The 21560-nt window shown below is 45.7% G+C and overlaps 1 protein-coding gene across 1 annotated transcript; it reads right to left on the minus strand.

Moving 5' to 3' along the window:
• Positions 1 to 1305: 1305 nt before the first annotated feature.
• LOC132649163 (neurocalcin-delta-like) lies at positions 1306 to 19716 on the minus strand. Its single transcript, XM_060372358.1, has 3 exons — positions 19324 to 19716; positions 4670 to 4775; positions 1306 to 1466 (listed from the first exon to the last, which is right to left on the minus strand). Exons 1-3 carry the CDS (start codon positions 19699 to 19701, stop codon positions 1369 to 1371), a joined length of 582 nt encoding a protein of 193 aa, XP_060228341.1. The 5' UTR covers positions 19702 to 19716; the 3' UTR covers positions 1306 to 1368.
• Between the last annotated feature and the right edge of the window lie 1844 nt (positions 19717 to 21560).

A 21560-nucleotide genomic window follows, 5' to 3' on the forward strand; every position in this document is an offset into this window, starting at 1 on the left:
TTATTTCAAAGTAGTGTATATGAGGTGACCAGCCCAAGCAACAACTCAGCTTTGCTAGATTCAAATAACACGGTGAAAGGGAGTGCTGTTGGGACCCACGGTGGCCTCAGACACTGCAGGCTCCCTAGCGGGCACCTACAGTGGGTGGGTGAACTGCCTGGCTGGCCCACACCTTACTACATGAAAGATACCTGGGGGCAGAAAAAGAAGATTCTAGGCGTGGCTCCCCCACTGAGGATGTAGGTTACACTGTTAGGACCAATCTGCTTTTCCGAGTCTATGGAACATTCATCTGCTTAGAAAGACAGCACACCTGCACCTGCTGGTGTGCTGCTGGACCATGGCCCCTTCTCAGAGCTGCTGGTGGACAAGATGCTTGGAAACTGCCTTCCTCTGGCCACCTTGACTCTGTAAAACCATTCGAAATCAAAGCTGGGCCCTTGTCATCATTCTTTTGTAATTTTATGGAGTATATAAAATACACTTGTTGACTGGTACATTTGTGCAAAGACAGGACTTTAAAACAAGACACTGACATTCGTTGTAGTTGGCTTCATAATAAACTGCTAAAACAAGTCTTCTGTAGTAAGATTGCATTAGAGCTCACTAAACATGCATTTACAAGGCAAAACACTTAATTTGGTCTGCAATACCCAATATTTTATATACAGCAGTCTTTTTATAAATCACAAGTAGGTAGCAAGATGGGTCTGGTTTTAGAATGTTACCATCTGTGTTTGATTTTTCAAAGGGCCTCATATTAGCTCACCTCTGTAAACCTGTGGGGTGGGAGAACCGCTGAGTCATCTTTCCCCATCTCTGTAATTTACCTTGTAATGTTCACAGCTTGGAAACTACAGCCTGCTGGGGTGGAGGGGAATGTCCCAGCTGGCTTTAATAGCTTTACCCCAGAGGGTAACCTGCTCTTAGAAAACCTAGCCTCGGGTGCCTGCCATAGCCCTGAGGGCATGCATGACCACACACCCAGATTAGGAGTTTTGTCTTTCAAATGAAGCCCCTCAAAGCTTGCTGAAGGATCTCAGGGGCAGAATGGAATTCTTTTCTCTGGCCCCACCAGTCTTGGGTTTTAAGACAGACACATTAGAATCAAAGGGAAAAAAGTAATGATGATTAAAAAGTCATCCAACAGGGAACACCACGAAGTCTGTTCATGCTCTCCACAAGCGCTCTGGGCATTCACGTCCACGACGAAAGAAGCAAGGGGCAAGGGTGTCACAGCAGAGCATGTCTGACTGAAGAGGGGACAGCTTCACCATCAATATTGTTTGGCAAAATATACAAATAAAATAAGTTTAAAAGCCAACTGGGAGAGACCCAGGCAGCTGTAGCGTCCTTAGGGTGCGGGACTCAGAACTGGCTGGCGCTGCTGGGGTCACACTGCAGGAGACGCACTATGGATGGATCGCTTTTGGCCCCTCGGATGAATTCTTCCAGGGAGAGTTTTCCTAGAAGGCAAGAGGACCAGTGAGTGACGGCCTGTGGTTCTTTGCACTGCACACGGGGCACAGCAGAAGCCCACAGCTTCACCCACCAGAAGCCAGGAGACCATGAGGCAGGGACCCCAATTCTCTGTTTACCGTGGCATTCCCCCACCTCGCTCAGTGCACAGGGCCATTTAACAAGACCTCCAGGACAGGACCCAGGGCCTGGGGAGGGTACTGGCTTACCCTGACCTGAATCTTTGCCCTAGTGCCTCACCCCACTCCTCGAGCCCCTGTGCTCATGCTCAGCTTCTGAGGACTGAGTAGCCCTAGCTCGTTTGCGTGTGCCAGGCTCAGGCCCTTCAGCCCCTGTGTACTGCTGTATTCTGGTTTGCAGAAGACTCCTCCCCCCACCCCGCTCCCAGTGGGCAGAGCAGGAGTGTAGGTTCTTTTTAACAACTTTTGAGGATAGCACCACCATCATCCAAAGTCGGGAGGATAAAGGAGTGTGTTCTAGACAGAAGGTGATACACTTCTGTCAACCCAGGCGGCTTGAGAAGGAAGCCAAAAACCTGGATCTCTCACCAGACGGCTTTCTTTCTTTTTTTTGATATGGACTCTACTGTGTAGCCCAAGCTTCCTTTTTTTACCTCAGGCTCCTCAATTTCCTGGATCTTCAGTATCCTTCCTCCTCAACTTTCCGCCAGTAAAGGTCTCTATCACTGTCACTTTGGAGAAATGGGGGTGGGGGTGGCTTTCCTCATTCCTGGCACTTCTGTGGTGACCGTTTGATTGAAGTGACTCATTGACTGATAGTTGGAAATAGAACTGTTGGGAGCCGTTACCTAACTACCTAACTTTGCCCTCTCTCCTTCCCTGCAGACTTAGCCCCATCTGTTTTTCCAAAGACAGATACGAGGCTGCCAGGCTCCTCCAGGCCTGTGCACTCCAGTACCTCCTTAGCTGCTCTTCCGTGCTACCTGCTCAGCCCCTGCAGGATGAGAATGAGGGGATGGGATTGGAAGCAGCATCTAAACACTTTAAAGCTGCAGGCACAAGCACAGGCATCGGGCACCACAAGCTGTAGAGCATTTGGTACCCCATATGAACTCTGCCTCTTGCACAGACTCCCAGATTGACTTGCTTGTAGGTGCAGACTTTTCATGGCAGAGGCCAGCAGTGGGATGCAAAGACCCTTATCTAAGGAGACTCTGGTGGCAGCAGGCTTCACACCACGCTGGCTTTGCTCCAAGTGAGGAAGGACAGGAGGCTCATGCCCTAAGCACTGAAGCCAAGCCCTGAGCTGAAGCAGTGTGTTTTTCGGGTGCTCAGCAGTCCCTGCCCTCCTGCCCTCACTGCCTCCATCCCCATAGCTTTCCTTGTTTAAACAAATCTTTCCTTATCAAAGCCCAGGGCAGTAGTAGTCGGCTGTGCATTGGGCAAGGGCCCAGGCAGAGCTCTTTGATCCCGTAGAAACAGTCCCAGTGGAGAGGCTCTGCCATTGCCTTGAGCCAGATATCCAGAAGTGTCTTTCCCCCCATCATTTTGTCCTCCTCTAAGGAAGAGGCTGGGTCTTAAAGCCATCATGTTCCCCAGATGACCAAAACCTGTGGTTCAATATCATAAAAACAATCCCATGTTTGTTTAAACTTGTGAAACAAACTATGTGCTGTGAATCAGGGCACATGAGGGAAAACAGCTCTCAGAGGATGTCAGGCAGCTTCATGGAGGCAACTTCTAGCAGTGAACAAGCTGGCTGTGCCACCAAACCAAGATTCTCAGGGAGCTGGCGCCCCACGTATGGGGGGAAAAGGAGGCTTATTCTATACAGAACATGCTATCATACACACCACGAAGGACCTGGTCTATTTGTACACAGCTCACTAGAATTATTAAACCTCAGGTGTGAGGATCTGGGGCCAGTGAGCTGTCTCAGGGAATAGAAGTATGTGATGCGTAAACCTGATGACCTGAATTTGATTCCTGGAAACTATGTAAAGGAAAGTGGGGGAAAACGAACTTCATAAACATTTCTTCTGCATGTGTGCACCATGGCACACTCATACATGTCATGTAATAATACTTGCAAAATTCTACACTGTAATATTAAAATGAGTTTTATGTTTTAAAGATGAGTTGGCTGGAGAGATGGCTCTGCAGTCAAGAGCAGAGGACCAGTTTGATTTCCAGCATTCATGTTGAGTAGATCACAACCACCTGCAGCTCGAGTTCCAGGGAACTGTATATCCTCTTATGATCTCTGCAGATTTCTGCATGCGTGTGATGCATATAAACTCACACATGTGTGCAGGTACAAACATACATGCATGTAAATAATAAAGAAATACATGTTTGCTTAAAGAGCTGTGAAGCTTTTGGCAGCATTGGGTCATCAATGGTAGGCCTTGACTTAGCACTGTAAACTCAGGAACTATTTCTGAATAGCATTTCAAGATTTGGCAATAAAAATAATGATTCTAAAATAACTTTAAATTTCAGTTGAATAACGATCAATTACTTAGCATACGTATGTCCCAAATATTGCACAGAGAGAGATGCTATAAAGAAGTCATTATTTCTCAATTGCCTGGGGATCCTGTATCTTACTTGGTAGCCCAACATGCAGAAACCATATCTATTTATTTGATTTTGCAGATAGCTTCAGACTTGTGGTCCTCTGTGTCACCAAGCGCTCTTTGGTTTGTGCACCTGCTGACTGCATCCAGGCAGCACCCTCACCCAGTGGAACCAGCAGACCACTCCAACCTGCTTCCCACTACCTGAGCTTTCACTTGGACGCAGCATGGTAGAGTCTGCTCATAAGATCACTCAGGCAGGCTGGGATAAAAGCTGTTGGGGTCTTTAAGAAACAGCAGGCACATCCCCATACTCTGGCCTATTGGCCACAAGGATCCAGACTTCTAGAAAAGGCCCATCCTACCTCAGTGGCTTCTTGGGTCCTTTTATTTCTGCTCCACAGGACCCATTCTATTCTGGGGAAGGCTAACTTAGGAGAAAGCTAGAAGGGCCTAGAAAATAAGGCCTTTGCTCTAGACTGGGACCAGCTCCAGGGTCTACCCACTTCTATTCCTCCCCGCCCAGCATAGGTGGTTGTCACATATCACTGTGCATAAGGTCCCTGTGGTTGACATTTGGTCCTTTTATAGAGCCACCCTGCCCGGACTCCACCAGAAGCTTGACCCAAGCAAAGTCCTTTAGCCTCTTACCATCTCTATTGGTGTCCATCTGGCGGAAGATCTTCTCTGTCCTTTTTTCTGGGGTTGATTCATCTTCAGGCATTTTCATGACAGAGGAAACCATTTTGTAGATAGCCTAGGGAAAGAAGCAGCCAGGTTGTGATATGGAAACAGTTCAAGCCAACAGTAGCTCTATCAAGAGTCAGATGCTGTAGTAAGGGGAAGGGCCCTTTGCTCTGCTGGAGCGCTGTCTGTCCCTGAGCCTTTTACAGGACAGGATGTGAAGTCCGTGGTAGAAGCCAGGCCCTCGAACTTGCTCTCCACCAACGACACCCTCGGTAGTGCCAACTGGCAGAAAAGCCCATCCTGCTGCCTCTGATGTGTTATACATCAGTTATATATATAACTCTGATGTGTAAAGGAGCTCTCAGCAGTTGTGTTAATATTTGAGCCATGCTTGGGGGAGGGGCAGGACTGAGGTTGTATTCCTAACATGCCAGGAATGGTTGCTATTCTCAGGACCTCTCACACATTAGATGACTGACCACCCCTAGGCTCAGAGACAAGTAGGGCCTATTGTGGTTACAACCCTGGCCCCTCGAGGAAGACAGACACCCGCCAGCCTGTGAATGCACATGGAGAGAGAATCTCTTATGTACTGCATGAAAGCATTGCCTGGCTATAAAAAGCTGAGGTAGGAAACAGGAAGTTGGAGTTCTGTCAGAGAGAGATGAATGCTAGGATAGAGTCAGAGGTAGATTCGTCCTGGACTGTAAGGTGAGGTAACCAGCCATGCTGCACACATATAATAGCATAAACAAGCTGGGCACAGTGGCCTTTGCCCCTGCTGTATCCCAGTTCTTGAGGAGGCAGAAGCCGGTGAATCTCTGTGAGCTTGAAGCCAGCCTGGTCTACAAAGTGAGTATAAGACAGCCAGGGCTACACAGCAAAATCTGTCTTGACAAACCAAAAAAAAAAAAAAAAAAAAAAAAAAAAAAAAAGAAAAGAAAAGAAAAAATAAATGGGTAAAATAAGTTATAAGTTCTGAGCTGGTCAGGATTGAGCCCAAACTTTTGGTCTAAGCATTTGTTCATAAATAATAAGGTCTCAGAGTCATTATTTCAGGAACTGGGGTGAGGGTGGCCATGTGTATGTCATTATCTTCCCCCTGGCAGACCCTATCAGTCCTCTCAACCTGTGCAGCACTGTTTTCTCCACAGTGCGTGGCTATGGGCTCACTCATTCTCTGAAGATTCAAGTAGCTCTGAGAGGGAAGGCAGGTGCTGTTAGAGTTTTGGATTATAATAACTTTGCAATCTCAGGCTGAGATAGACTTCTGTGAAATATGATAGAAGAAAAAGAGATTTGACTGAAGGACTGAGTAAGTGGAAGTGAAGATGCACAGGAAAGGTTCGAGGGCCTCACTCATCAAAGGTACTTTGTATTTAGGAAGAGCAAGATGAAGTCATTGTTTAGATCATGACATTGTTAATCAATTTTACTTTGGGCACTTCAGCATGGTGAAAACGTTTAAAAAAATAGATTTTGTCAGAAAGTTCTGGAACTTTCTGGAGTTCTAGGTACATCAGTGTAACTGGGAAAAACAGGGAAATAAAGACAACTAAAGAGAAGAGGAAATGCCAGGTGAAGGTGATAGTAAGGGTTAAATTTCCCTGCTTTACATTCTTGTTTAGGATCAATCCTATCAGAAATACCTAAAATATTGTAGAAATGTTCTAATCCCAGCCAACAAAATAAGAATGAAGGTGGATTCACCCAGTAGAGGTCCCCTTGGGCAGATACCATCCCTCAGAGACCCCTGCGGCAGACTTCCATGTCCCTTGCTGAACTCCAGGGACACCCCATGGTCAGTCACTCTAGGAAGACAGTCAAGGCCAGCACCATGGCCCAGTTTAGAGTGATGGCCAACACTGGATAAACTCAGCCACATCCAGCTTTCCTGAAAAGTGCTTGCTAAAGAGTTCCTGCAGGCAAGAATAGGGCTGTAATTAGTTCTTCTCCCAGACCCTGTCAGCTGTTCTCGGCTGTTCTCGCAAGCCTCCATCTGTGTCTCCACCTGTGCTATGGGTTTAGAACCACAGGCCAACCTGTTGGCCATAGAGGTAGTGCTCTTTTTAAAAGTGGGAAAGCTTTCCTGCTAACTCCAGAACAAGGCAAGATGGGACCAGGCAACACACACACACACACACACACACACACACACACTTCGAGCTTCTTTGTGTTCTGTGAGTTCATAATCTCAGGGATCTCAGAACAGCAACAGCAGTGCAGTGTCTGGACCCCACCAGTTCACCCCAGCACAGCCTCTGTCCAGGGCAAGCACTGCTCTGTCAGCATGCGTAGAGGTGTCAGCTGAGGAATATTTACAGACAACAGAGGCATTTATTTTTTGCCTCAAGACTTCAGCATACTGTGATTGTCTTTCCCCAATCTCTTTTGGACCCAGTTGTTTCTCTACTGAGTCTTTTTGCCTCTTGGGGGCTCCTTCCTGGTTTGTGTTTGTGAGCAGTCAGGTGCTCTCCTGTTTTCCTAGATCAGTGGCTTCACTCGCACTCATTTCTTATCTGAGTGTTCACCTGCTCACCCCCAAGCCTGGCCCATGTACTAAGGATAAAAGAAAATGGGACCCTACCACAGGAAGCCACCTATGCCTTCCCTTCCTTCCTCTTCAGCGAGCACTCTCCCTTCCTCTGCACAAACAAATGGCTCTATTGCAACGTCTCTGGGAGTATTTCATTCCACTTACCCTAAATTACAGTTGGCCAGGACACCCTCCTTTTGTGACGGGCGATCATGCCTGGCTACTCATCAGGCAGCCACCTTGCAGTGGCTACTGCAAGGTCTTGTATAGCACCAGTGTAAAGAATTTGTTCCAGAGTGAGAGCCCCACCTCACTTGCCTTCTTTCATATATACATTTTTAAGATTTATTTATTTGTGTATTTTATGTATATGAGTACACCAGAAGAGGGATCAGACAGGTGAAAGCTGCCATGTGGGTGCTGAGAACTGAACTCAGAACTTTTGGAAGAGCAGAGAGAATCTTTGCCACTGAGCCATCTCTCCAGCCCCGCTCTCATATTCTTCCTCTCTTCTCCTTTACTCTGCTTCTCTATATAAGGTTCCCTCTTTGTCTCACAATTTTTGTTTCCCACCCTTTGTTTCCCATGTCTCTCTCCCTCTGTAAATGTGTATTTATACATAAAATCTAATTCTTGTAAGCTCCCTACACTCTTGGAGTCTGCCAACAGCTGCAGCCTCCCCCTTTGGTGCAAATGTTTGTGGATACATATCTATCACTGCAGACAACTATGCAGACCTGCGGATTTAGGAGCATATCTACCGACACCCCAATCCTGTAAGCCTCTGCTCCTGACTATCCCCTCCACAGGTCTCAGTTACCATTCATTTTCCCAACCCACTCATTCAACTGTCATTTTCTGTCTTGAGTCTGACACACCAGGATACTGCGCCCAGCCCTGCCTTTGTCCTGAGGGGTTTACCAGGAAGCAGGCAGAAGGATGAGATGCCCACTGTGGGACGGGCAAAGGGACTGTGTGGCATGATGACAAGAGGTGTGGGACTCTGGGTCTGAAAGGAGGCTAGGGCAGGCCGCCCTGAAGGCTGACTATGAAGCAAGACATGAAAAGAGCACAGGCCTTCCAAAGAAAAGCAGTTGGCGGGGTTTGTCCTCTCACATCTCATCTGCCGTTTAGAAAGAGCTTGGATGATACCACACTGCCAAAAGTATCCCACTTTCCAGGGACCACCGTTTAGATGGGCTTAGGCACACCGGCAACGCCTTAGTAGTTGTCATGAAAGCCTTCACTTCTGTTCTTCTCAGTCCCTAGTGCTCCCTTAGAAACCCACTGACCCTTTAAGAACCCTGGGCCTGGAAGGCTAGGGCTAAATGGAATCCTCCTTCTTGGGACTTTGATGACAACGAGCAGTAGCAGTATGGAGGTCAGTCCTTCAACACTTCTGCTAGAGTGGAGGCGTGAAAGCTGACGCAAACACAGGGCATAAGAGGAGACTACCTCTACGGCCAACAGGTTGGCCTGTGGTTCTAAACCACAACACAGGTGATGACACAGATGGAGGCTTGTGAGAACAGCTGAGAACAGCCAACAGGGTCCTGAACTGTTAGGAAGGAATAGAACTGGCTCAGAGAAATGAGGGCTCTACAAACAGCTCCCTCGCCACATCACCAGCCCACAAAGAACAGAGTCACTGAATCCTCCACAAGACGATGCATAAGTAGCAGTTGCAAACTGGGCACCTGGATGTCTGGATGGTTAGGTTTCCTTTAAGAGGCTGGTCTTTGGCCAAGCATAATGGCTTTGTTATGGCAATTAGATTAGATTTGTTCTTTGTGCATCAATTAGCCAATAGGATGAATGCAGTGATTCCCCAAACCAAGTTTATAATGTGGTTGGCCCCAGGGCAGAGCAGACAGGGGTGGCTTCAGGCCCCAGGGCAGTGCACAGACAGTGGTGTGGGGGGGACTTCAGGCCCCAGGACAGAGAAGATAGGGCGGGTGGGGCTTCAGGCCCCAGTGGTGTCAGTCTCACAAGCTTAGCTTGGAGGGATGATGGCTTCCTTCTGTTCCCCAGAGCAGGAACAACCAAAACTGACTACTGTTGAGCTTCAGTCTAGGGCTCTAGAGCCTCAAGAGAAAAGACACAGTCTCAACCAGTGCTCTGAGGCAAACCATGTCTTTTATTATCACCATTTTCCCCAAACTTAATGGGATTAAGCCATAGAGAAACCAAGCTGCTTCCGCATGTTAGTTTTAGCAATGTCAGTGAAGACTTGGCAGAGGTAGCCTATTTTTAAGTCATGTTAGAAGGAAAACATGTCCCTCTTGTCCCTGGGTATATGTGGACCTTTGGGACACTCAGAAGCCCAGTAAGGTTGTTCCCTGTTAGGCTCACTGTGGCCTTCCTCTTTGTGGTCTTTCCTCACTTCTCCTTACTTTCCCTCCTTCCTCCCTCCCTCCATTCCTTCTTCCATCCTGAAGGAACAAACTCTTAGAAACAGTCACATCTGGATTGACAGGGCTGTGGATCAACCAAGGCCAGGCACAATTTTAAGAATCGAGGCGTTTTCTCTGAAAGACACCAAAGCGACTCTTTTCACCAGAGAATTTAGAGTCTTCCTATAAAGCACCAGACATTCAGTGCTCTCTGATGGCAGCGGAGGTTAGCTGAGCAGTGCTGTCTGTGGATTGCAGATAAGGAACAGCATCCTACTTAGAAAGAATTTCTACACCAGGATAAGAGACCCTGAAAACCTTTTCTGGTAATAATTTTAAACTGCAGTCGGTGTCTACATGCTGGAATGATATAAGTCATTCAGCTGGAAAGGTAAACTACATCAGTGTCCGTCACCATGTCCTGCTGAGGTATTTGAGTACCATTTCTGACAAGAGAACAGCATTCCCATCTCCTCTTTTATTTTATTATTTGAAACATTTTTTATTTATGTGCATGAGTGTTTGCCTGGTGACCACGAAGGCCAGAAGAGGGCATCAGATCCATTGGAAGTAGAGTTAGAGAATGCTGTGAGCTGCCATGTGGGCTGGGACTCCATCTCTACCCTCTGAAGAGCAGTGATCTTAACCAGTCAGTCATTTCTTCAGCCCCTCTTGCTCCCTCTCCATAAATGACATCTCATTCTTATACTACATTTCATGAAGGTTTTTACTTAGGAAAAAATAAACTATCAGTTTTTCCTGTTCAAAATAGGGTCTGTCCACTTTGCATATTTTTCCCCATACAAGCCTGAGAACTTTGAAGATCTTAAGTACAGATTTATAAAATGACTCTTGCTTCCTACACAACAGCTTACTATTTAAAAGGCCAGCACGATGCCTTTTTATCATTTAAAGGAGATAGACATTAGATAATCTATAGAACCAAGTGTGTGGAAATTAAAGCTATACACACATAAGCGGGACAAACTCTGCGATACAGTGCTTTCACTAAAGTTTTTTGTTTTGTTTTGTTTTGTTTTTTCTTCTCTCCCAAGATCGTATTTCTCTGTGGAGCCCTAGCTGTCCTGGAATCTTCTCTGTAAATCAGGCTGGCCTCAGACTCTGAGATCTTCTTGCCTCTTCCCTCCGAGCCCTGGGATTAAGGTGTGAGCCAGTGCCAATGTGCCCCTACAGCCCTTTTTAAGAAATGTGTCTTTCAAGATGCCCTAAGACCACCATCACCCAAACAAGGTGAGAAACACTGGTTTATGCTGACTGAAATGTATTAAGACAGAGAGAATTAACTGGAAAATTACTGAGTGCTGGTGGTCCCTAGCACCACCCCAGGGGCTTCTGTGCCAGCACCCTTCGATGCACTGTGTGCTAGTTTTGACTGAGTCCATAGCTCATATTTATGTTGAAATACTTCAATTCTACCTATCTGTAGCTTTTCAAATATAATAGCAGACAACACTGACTTTTAGTTCATGTAGAAAGTAGAGTACTTAGGGGCTCAAGTGCAGAGATAGGCTACCTTTCCACTTCTGATTACAGAGATTGAACAATGTATATTTCTTATACTTTAAATAAAATCAAGTTTTAATAGAAGAATAATGAGAAAGTCTCTGACTTGACCAGAGTCAATTTTTTTTGTAAAATTAATATATTATAAAATGTGAACAAATGAATGAAATAGAAATGAAGAGAGATCTGTGAAAATGAAGCTTACAAGTATTAAAGAAGGGTAAGAATACCACAGCGCAAATGTTAAAAAGGCCCTTAGAATCTCTGCACTGAAGATGCCCACTAAGTTGAATCCAGCACTTCCCAAACTGGTTTGACCAATCCTTTTGTTACAAAGCATTGGTAAAATCAGCACCCCAAGAAGAGTCTCTCTGAGCCAAGACCAAGTCTGATGCTAACACCTTCTCCTGGAATCCTCTGTTCTTTTCCCTCTTCTTCTTGGCAGAACTAATGATCCAAGACCCATGATGCTCCTCCATGAGTTTTCTCTTCCCAGTGGAATCTACATTGCTTCAATATAGGATGTTTATTCATCTGTGTATGTTTTGTGGCTTAGTACTTGCTTTGGTTGATGAATGCATACTGGCTTTGTGATAAGCACAGGGACCGCACAATATCTTTCAGATTTAGAAAAGGAAAGCATGGTCCAGGTCAAGAAACTCACAGGTGGCAGAGAGACAGGCATTCAGACTGAATGTGAAAATGGAAACAGAGAAGGTTACTTCCAACCAGGATTCTCAGGGACTGGACTACCCTCCCAGTTAAAGCCATCACCAACAGAAACCAAAGGCAATACATGTTCCATAGATGGCACTGATTAAAGCCAACGGGTCACAAAGCAAAAAAACCATGAAAATGGGAAAACAACTTACATGGGGGGAGGGTAGGTATGAGGACAGGAAGGAGGTAATAGAGATCGAGGTGTGAGTAATCAGAATGGTTCATATACACACAAGAAATGGTTGAAGAATATTTTGATTTGACAAAGAAGAAATACATCGAACCTGATATATAAGCTTATAAGATCTGTAAATTAGGCAGCCAATGACAGTGATTCCTGAGAAACTAGAACCAGAAGAAGCAAGCCCTGGACATCTCCACTGTGATGCTGTGACAGTGACTGACTCACCCTTATGGAAGGAGCTTTATAGACTCACTGGCAGGTGGACAGACCAAGGTGTTTAGTCATTCAAAGACAGTGTAAAGGAGAAAACCACACAGGCAGGAGTCCAGAGCACTGTTGAGACTCCCCATGCATGTCTGGCTGAGTTCCTGTGCAGAGGAATGAGAACTAGCAAAAAACAGGGTTGAAAGAATCAAATGGGAAGATGGATGAGGAGAGCCTGACCGTCAGCTGTGGTCAGGAAGAATGTCACCATCCATGGAAAACCTCCTGATTTGTGGGGTCTGTCTACTGGGAAATAGTTAGTCCCAGTGATCCCTGCTCAAATTTTAAAACCAAGATCTGGAAAGTTCGAGCCATTTCCAAGTAACTTAACTACTTCTCAGAACAAAGCATAAGGACATTAAAAAGCTGGACAGAATTTATATTTCAAAATATACCTCTCAATGGGTAAAATTCACAATGTCTTGTGCCCTCCCACCCAAAGCTATCAGTCTCCTAAGGAAGCAGTATCATCCACACAGAAGGAGGAGTAACTCCATCCAGTGGCCCAGAACTGCCACAGATGTTATAATTAGCAGAAGGCCATTTAAACCCATACAAAAATGTGCTCCATCTTTCCCCAAAAGAGATGGGAGAAGACATTAAAAAGAACCCAACTTGAATTTTTAGCAATGAATTTTACAATGTTTGAGGTGGAAAATGCACAGAGTGAGATTGATGGCAAATCAGAACTACTAGTAAAACAAGTACTCATGTAGACATGAGGCTAAGTTACCCAAGATCAAAGGGAGAACAGTTAGCATCTGCAATGCAGCACACTGGTGGATTGTGTGTGGGCTTCAGGCTGTACAGTATGTCCATAATTAAAGACTGAAGGAGGGAAGAAAGAGAGCCAAAAACATAACTACTAAAAACATTCCAAATTTGATAAAAACCATAAGTCTACAGACCAAAACTTTGATAGACAAAAACATAGCATCCAGAAGGAACTAGATGGTTTGTGCATTCCACTGTCTAGTCAAGAAAGTAGACTCACGGTTAAATTTCTTCTTAAGGGACCTGCAAGGAGCACATAATAGATGCAAAAGGAGGATAGGGGAACCTGAAGTTTTAAAAAGAAGGGGACATTGGCCTGCTTTCCTCAAGATGCCTAGCCATCATCTTTACTTTGGGTAAAGGTGGCTGTTGCCTGCACTTGTTGCTCACGTTGAGTTATGAGGCTGACACCTGTCCCTGTAACCAATGACAGTCCTGCCGTCACATCGGCCTTGCTCAGTGACTACGTGCGAATAGACGGGAGGCAAGCGTCACCCCATCTCTTACACTGGATGCTGTATTCCCATCCCAGCTTCTGTCTCTGACAGCTCCAGGAAGTTCTAGGCCACAGGAGAACTGGTGATGTCTTTCAGGTATCACTTGGCCCTTTCCGTAGACTCAGCCTGTGCCATGGCGGGTGTGTGGGCATTTAGACTGCCCCCAAGCAGGGAAGGGAGCTGGAACTATGAGAGGAAGAAAGGAATTTCCTTCCTCATAAAGTGACAGGCAGCTGTTCCCATGGAGAGCAGAGAATCCAGAGTATGGTGGGGAAAGGTCCCCGTTTCAGCCTGCTTTAAGCTGCAGGAAGTGCTTCGGTACAATACTAAAAACCAGCCTAAATCAGGATCCTAAATTTGTAACTAACAGGAAATCAGACACATAACTGTAAAAAAGAAGTGTTCATTTAAGGCTCTAAACCAAATTCACAGATGTTTTAATTTATTCATCCAGATGATGGTACATCAAAAAATAGTGAAAATAAATAGTTTTCTTTAAAAAGAGCCACAACTGTCCTCCAGCATATGTGGTAGACTGAGTAATGAACCCCCCCCCCCCCCCCGTGGATGTCCGTGTCCTGACTCTTGAAGCCTGGAGCTGTCTTACCTTACATAGCAAAGAGACTTCTCAAAACTGGATGAATCAATCACAGATCTGGAGATGGGAGGGTACACCTGGATTCCACACATGGCCCCGGAAAACACAGGAACCAATGATTAACATTCATAACTACACAAATGCATGCATGAACAGAAGAGACGATCAGGGTTGCAGTCCCAGGGAGCCAGCATCTGTGCAGCTGGATTTGAAGGTGAATGAGCAGGCCTGGGAATGTAAACTTCTTCTAAGAACTGGGGCAGATGAGAAATCTTTTCTCCAAATAGCTCCAGAAGGGGACACAACCATAAGCACACTTTAATTTTAGTCCAGTGAAACTGAGGTCAGACTTTCAGAACTATAAGATAATATATTTGTGGGCTTGTAAGCGATGAGCTTTGGGGCTCCTTGCTGTAGCAGCCATAAAGACTAATTCAGCTGGCTTCAGCACAGAATTCATGGTAGTGTGGTAAATTCTAGTCTTTCATACCAATATCAGGAAATGAATTCTAGCCTTTTTGTCACTAATGCTATTCCAAAACTAAGTCGAGGGAAAGATCTAAGTACAACAAATGGATGATTTCTGAACAGCGTACGTCCCTCCATCTCTATGCAAAGCCTAATTAAAGACTCATTTTCATCCTGGTCTACGCCCTGACCCTGTCAGCATTTGTTGGTAAATGATCATAAATTTTCCTCCCCTCATTCCCCATTAAATGGCTTGAATTGCTGAGTCTTGAAGGGATGGTGATTCAGCTAGGAAGTTGCTTTCAGAGATTGTTATTAAGCTACAAGTGTTCCTTCAACAATGAGACCCTTAGTCTGTTTATGGTGCTCCCTAGCATAGCTGGCCCCGCCTCCCTGCTTCCGAACAGCTGTTTGCCCAGCTTACCACAGACACTCAGCAGACAGTGACTGCTTTGAAGTAAATCGATGTTTTCCTAAGTGGTGCAGACCAGCTAGGACAAAGACAAGAATATCCCCACAAATAGCTTCCTGTGACAGGGCTTAGAGAATGTAGGCTTTCAAAAAGGGAAGGAATAAAAGATTAAAAAACAAAAAACAGAAACAAAAACAAAACCAGACCGTGGAGCTCAGTGAGGTCCTACACTGAATTCCAGTTCATCCCAAATAACTGATGATAGGGATCAGCCTAAGAATGTGATGGACTGTGTGGACTGTCAGCTTGCAAAATAGCCCTGGGTATGAAAATGGTTTGAGATTTAATTTAATCTCTTCGATGATCTAAAGTCACTTCAGGTGCTTGTGGTGTTCGCAGCCATGAGTATTAACCATCAAAGGCATGGGGGTGTCCAACGGTTGAAGAATTTGAGTCTTCTATTGACAGGCTTCTTAAGAACCTCAGCCTTACACACACATGTCTGAAGTTCAGGTCTGGACACTTATGAAGGCCTGGGAGTGGCCTAGGGCACTTTACAGTGAGGGGCAGGCCTCCATCAGGTTGAGCACACCTTCATGTTTCTCACCAGGCTTGAACATGGTGGAAGACCCTTCAGGGTCTGGGGTCTGCTGTCATGTTCTGCATGTCCCAGCGTTCTCCTACCTGCTCTTCCAAGCCACATTCCAAAGCACAGGGCAATGTGACCTTCCTGAACACTGTTCCCCTTGCCAGGGCCTTTTCTGAGCTATGGATAGCAGATGAGTGCATAGCTGCATCTCCATTCTCGTAAGCTCATGTTCCTTACAGTCTTGCTATCTACTGGTTCATCAACAATGGCTGCAAAAACCACCAGGAAAATTGGGCAAAAACCAAACCAAAACAAAAAACAAAACATTAGAAGATAACACCATGGCTCTTGGGCATTTCTGTTTCAGATTCCAGTTAGGAAGAAGTTTTGTCCAAAATGAGAATAGCCCTTTCCACTCTTCCAAGGGCAGAGCCCAGCGCTCTGAGATAGAAAGGCCTGGAATGCAGCAAAGTCCGCGCTGGGGTGTGTGGGAGTTTGCCTAGTACTCATGAAGCCCCTGGTTCTGTTCCCAGTACAGAATAGTAAATACCAAATAGTAAAACAACACATAATAGCAAAAAAGCCTAGTTAGGATGAAAGCTACAACTGAATGTCATGTGTTCCCGAAGCTCTGCGCCTGAAGGTCTGGCCCTGCTGAGAAGTGGTAGACTCTCTAAGAGGGGGCCTGCTGGGCTCATCTTCAGGTAGTCTGAGTGAGTCTTCAAAGGTGACTGCGGCACCTCAGTCTTTTTCTCTTTCACTGCTTGCTGGCCATGAGGTGAATGGTTTTTCTCTGCTTCACACTCCCGACCCTGATGTAATGTTTTGCCACAGGCCCAGACTCACAGAGCGGACGAAATCTACAAAACTGTAAGTCAAAACAAACCTCCTTGTAAGTCGATTGTTTCAGGCATTCATTATAGTTACAGAAATCAAACCTTGGAATTTTAATTTTTGTGTAACTATCAAAAAATAAGGAAAATCTAAGATGCAAAATGATAAGCAGTTGTCCTACCTCCACTTGTGGGGGCATTAGAAAAACTACTTTGATAAGATGTATCAAGAGATCTTAGAAATATTGACCCAGCTTTTGGGATTCCATCCTAAGAATGGAAAGAAAAACTTTATATAGAAAAACTTTATATAGAAAGATTGACTTTTTTTTTAAGACATGATTTCTCTGTGTAGCCTTGGCTGTCCTGGACTCACTTTGTAGATCAGACTGGCCTGAAATGATCACAGGTATGCACCACTGTACCTGGCAGATTTATTTTATTTTTAAAGGATAAATCATTTATAATGAAAACTGGAGGTAACCTAAATATCCAACAGTAGAAAATTAAGTAATTTTAATATACTGTAGGATTATTATGCATTTTATTAAATATTTTTATAAGACATCATTATAAACACAGAAATACTTGTGTTACTCTGCAAGATGAAAATGGCAAGGTAGAAAATAACATACACTTTACAGAAGTAACTGAATATTTTTAATGCATGGTAAGAGGACCAGGAAATATATAATTTAAAAATCATCATATTAAAAATTATCAAGAAATATATCATTTAAGAAACTGTCCTACCCACAAAAATTTTTTAAAAATAAAAAAAAAATTGAGGGTAGGATGGAATAATGAATACTTTTCTCTTAATATTCTGCTTTATTGTACAATATGGGTGCTTTGGGTGCATGTATGTCCTGTGCTTGCAGTACCTGTGGACGCTAGAGGAGGACAGTGTATCTCCTGAGACTCTGGTGACAGACTGTTGGGAACCACCATGCTGGGAATTGAACCCTGGTCCTCTGGAAGAGCAGTCAGTGGTCTTAGCCACTAAACTATCTCTCAAGCCCACCCCTTTATCTGTCCATCTTTTATATTAGCTGTCCCCCTCTGCAGAGGAGGGGAAATGCTTAAGATCTATATCACTGAGTGATTATTTTGGTATGGCCTGTTACCCTCTGGTGGAAGGAGAGCCACTGGTGGCCATTCAGAAGAGAGAAGTGCTTGGAGAGAGATTCCTGGTTGAGGCAGTGTCACCAGAAACCCTCATCTTGCATCTTCCTAACGTTTGTGCTGTAACTGCTCATGCAGGCTCCACCTGAACATGACTACTGTTCAGTCACAGCTCTATTGTAGTCTTTTCAGCTCTGTCCAGTTTCCCTTGTCATGGTTCCCAACATTCTCCGCAAGCTAGCCATCCTCTATCCTAACCCCATTCCTACAGCAGCTGACTTCTTTCATCTCCTTGTTCCATCCCTTCCTACCCAACGCTACCATTTTCCCAGGGCAGCAGCTCTATCTCAATAGGACATTTGCCCAGAAGCCCTGCAATGAATGTGACCTCTGAGCTGAGCCCTCCAAGAATCCAAAACCCACGCCCTTGACCCACCTCCACCACGTGGTTCTCTACCGAGCTTCCCTCACCTACCTAGAGGTGAACGGCAGCCAGCTCCCGTGGTCTCTGTCATCATCTAGTTCTTAGTAATGGCGGTAGCAGAAGCTCTCCAAGTCTCTCCTGAGCCCTCAGTGAATCTCCTTAGCTTTGTCCCCAGACCCCACCCACTGCTCAGCAAGCTGCCATTACCACGAGCCTACCAGCACCACCTTCTCCTGTTTGCTTCAGTGAATTTACTCAAACTGAGTGGTTTGGGGAGGCCAAACTCAGCGTTTCTTAGTAAAATGAAGAAGCTCTCTGTATTTGCATCCTGGATAGGATAAAGAGTCCAGACCCTACAAAGCTGTAAATTAAGAACAGTGATCTTGACTATGTGTTTGGTCCTGGGCATTTGTGGTGGTTTGAATAAGAATGGCACCCATAGGTTCATATGTTTGAAATCTTGGTCCACAGTGGAACTGTTTAGAGAGGTTTAAGAGGTGTGGTCTTGTTGGGCTCTGAGGGTACAAAAGCCCATACCAGGTCCAGTCTCTCTCTTCCTGATGCCTATGGATCAGGATGCAAAGCTCTCAGCTACTGCTCTAGCGCCATGCCTGTCTGCTTGCTTCCTACCTTGATGATCATGGACTAACCTTCCAGAACTGTAAGCAAACCCCCAATTAAATGCTTTCTTTTATGAGAGTTGTCTTGGTCACAGTATCTCTTCACAACAGAACGGTAACTAAGACAGCATTTCACATGGGGAGGTAAATCTAAACTTAAACGAGCCCCATGACAGGCAGTCCCACTTCACAGGTGGAGACACTGCTTGAGTTGACTGCTGATCAAAGCCACAGAGGTGGTCCCTGAAAAACGCAGGTGGGGACCCAAGCCAGGGCTTTGTTACTCACGCAACTTCAGAAGACGTGACCACAAACTCTACGACTGAGCAGGTCGTTATATTGACCAATGGGAAGACTATAACAAGGGTGGCCACCAGGGAGAGCCCTGTCTCTCTGCAGTGTGGGAGCCACCCCAAAGCCCAGGTGACTGCTGACAGGAGAGCATGTGCAGGCAGCAGAGTTGCAGCTCCTGGGTTTGCAGGAAATTCTGACCAGTGGAGATTTTTATGCCATTTTTGGGCATGCAAATTCAAACTTTTCAAAAAGTTAACTGCCTCAGAAACACACCAGATTACACACTCAGTCCCAATTCTCCCAGTGCCTCTTGGGTCTTTCTTGTGACACATGCTTCTCCCTCTAACATGCCAAGGCCCCTACCTGCACGATCTCCAGCATTTCTGCCTTGCTGATGTAGCCGTTACCGTCCAGGTCGTACATGCTGAAGGCCCACTTCAGCTTCTGTTCCAGCTTGCCCCTCGAGGTCACACTCAGGGCTATGATGAACTCTCTAAAGTCTATTGTCCCGTCTCCATTTGCATCAAAGGTATGAAAGACATGCTCTGCAAATTTGGAAGCATCCCCATAAGGGAAAAAGTTCCCATATATTTTCTTAAACTCTTCCATTGATAAGTGTCCACTGGGGCAGTCTCTCAAGAAGCCTTTGTACCACTCCTGGATCTCATGCTCCGTGAAGTCCGTGCTCTCCAGTAAGTCCTGCATGACTTCAGGGCGCAGCTTGCTGTTCTGCTTCCCCATTCTGGCCACGAAAATTCAACTGCAGAGAGAAAAGAAAATACACATCATAGTTTGTAGAGCTGTCCTACGTGATTATCAGGTGTTGTTCCTTGGGAAGAGGGAAAAGAGCGTTTTCATGCAGCCTTCCCTGACTGTGTGCGGTGAGGCAGCATGTGTGTGTGTGTGTGTGTGTGTATGTGTGTATAGCAGCATGTGTGTGTGTGTGTGTGTGTGTGTGTGTGTGTATGTGTGTGTGGCAGCATGTGTGTGTGTGTGTGTGAGGCAGCATGTGTGTGTGTGTGTGTGTGTGTGTGTGGCAGCATGTGTGTGTGTGTGTGTGTGTGAGGTAGCATGTGTGTGTGTGTGCGTGTGGGGGGCAGCATGTGTGTGTGGGGGGCAGCGTGTGTGTGTGTGTGTGTGTGTGTGTGTGTGTGTGGCAGCATGTGTCAGCATGTGTGTGTGTGTGGCAGCATGTGTGTGTGTGTGTGTGTGCGGTGTGTGGCAGCCTGTGTGGTGCAAAGTGCGCACATGGCGCCTCCGGAGCCAATGCTACAGTGGAGTCCCATGATGCAACTCAAGCAAGCTCCACCAGGAACATCTCAGATTCACTATGTGTTTGATTTTGAGTTAATTGAAAACTATTTTTAGATTTACTTGTTTATGTGCTTGAGAGTTTAGTCTGCATAATGTTTATGATTTCATCCTCCTGTGGTTAGTGCCTGAGGTTAGAAGAGAGATCCCCTAGAAGTGGAATTATGGATAGTTGTGAGCAGACTATCCAGGGAACTGAACTGGGGTCCTCTGGAAGAGCAGCAAGTACTCTTAAGCCCTGAGCCACCTCTCCAGACCTGGAATTAATATTGCCAATTGCTCACATCCTCCATATTCCCTGGTGGGATCTTCCGTGGAGTCCTGACCTACAGCAGAGAGCTTTGCCCTACAGTGGCCCGGGAGGCCGGGATGCTGGGCAGGTGAGATGTATTTGATGCATTTTCCACACAAATCACAGTCTCACAGCATGCATGGGTTTAGCAGGATTTATCTCCACTGTACATTAAGGAGTGTTTGTATTTTTAAATATTTTTTTCATAGAAAAAGGTTTATTCACTTATGTGTATGTATATGTTTGAATATACAGAGGCCAAATGAGGGTATCACATGGTCTTTGCTGCTACCCTTCACCTATTTCTTTAAGAAAGGGTGGGGGCAGGTTTTTTTTAGGCTAGGCTGGAAACCAGCCAGCAAGTTCCAGTAATCCTCCTGTCTCCGCCTCTCCCAGAGATGGGGTTACAGATCTGTACTCTATGTCCACTGATTGCGTGGTGCTTGGATCTGAGCTGGGAACCTCATGGGTATACAGCAAGGGCTTAACTGCTGAGCTGTCTCCCTAGCACCATGTTTCCATTTGTAAAGTAGAAGTATACACTCCCGTGTTACTCGTTCTTGGCACGGTGTGGGGGAGGAAGTGCCTTCCATGGGGGTGGAGGTGTCGCTCTCAATACTGGCTTCCACTCACATATCCAGTTAGTGTTCATTCAGCCTTTCTCAGACTTCCAGAGATGTGGATGCCAAGAGTGAGATGTGACCTTTTCCTTAGGACACTCAGCCGTCGGTACACAGGGGGTGGTGGTGGCAGTGAGGGGACCCATGGAGGCAGAAGACTGGGTACGGTGCGGTGGTACATGGAGGAGGGACACTCTGGGGGAGGCTAGAAAGGGGCAGAGGTGCCATCACAGGACATTGCTCAGAGGGGGTAATGCCTGACTTTAGTCACGAGCTTTTGGACTGTTGTGTAGTGTTCTAGTTTCCTTTCTGTGAATGATAAAATTCTCTAACGAAAATCAACTTAGTGGAAGAAGGGTTTGTTTCAGCTTGCAGGC

This window comes from Meriones unguiculatus, chromosome 19 (genome assembly GCF_030254825.1).
Source record: "Meriones unguiculatus strain TT.TT164.6M chromosome 19, Bangor_MerUng_6.1, whole genome shotgun sequence".
Taxonomy (NCBI): Eukaryota; Metazoa; Chordata; class Mammalia; order Rodentia; family Muridae; genus Meriones; species Meriones unguiculatus.

Bases quoted from the DNA above. Each gene is read 5' to 3' on its own strand.
- LOC132649163 (XM_060372358.1), bottom strand. From the start codon at position 19,701: ATGGGGAAGCAGAACAGCAAGCTGCGCCCTGAAGTCATGCAGGACTTA. The intron at 4,776-19,323 runs GTAGGGGCCTTG...TTCTTTCCCTAG, and splicing joins AAATGCTGGAGATCGTGCAG to GCTATCTACAAAATGGTTTC. The intron at 1,467-4,669 runs GTAAGAGGCTAA...CTTGCCTTCTAG, and splicing joins GATGGACACCAATAGAGATG to GAAAACTCTCCCTGGAAGAA.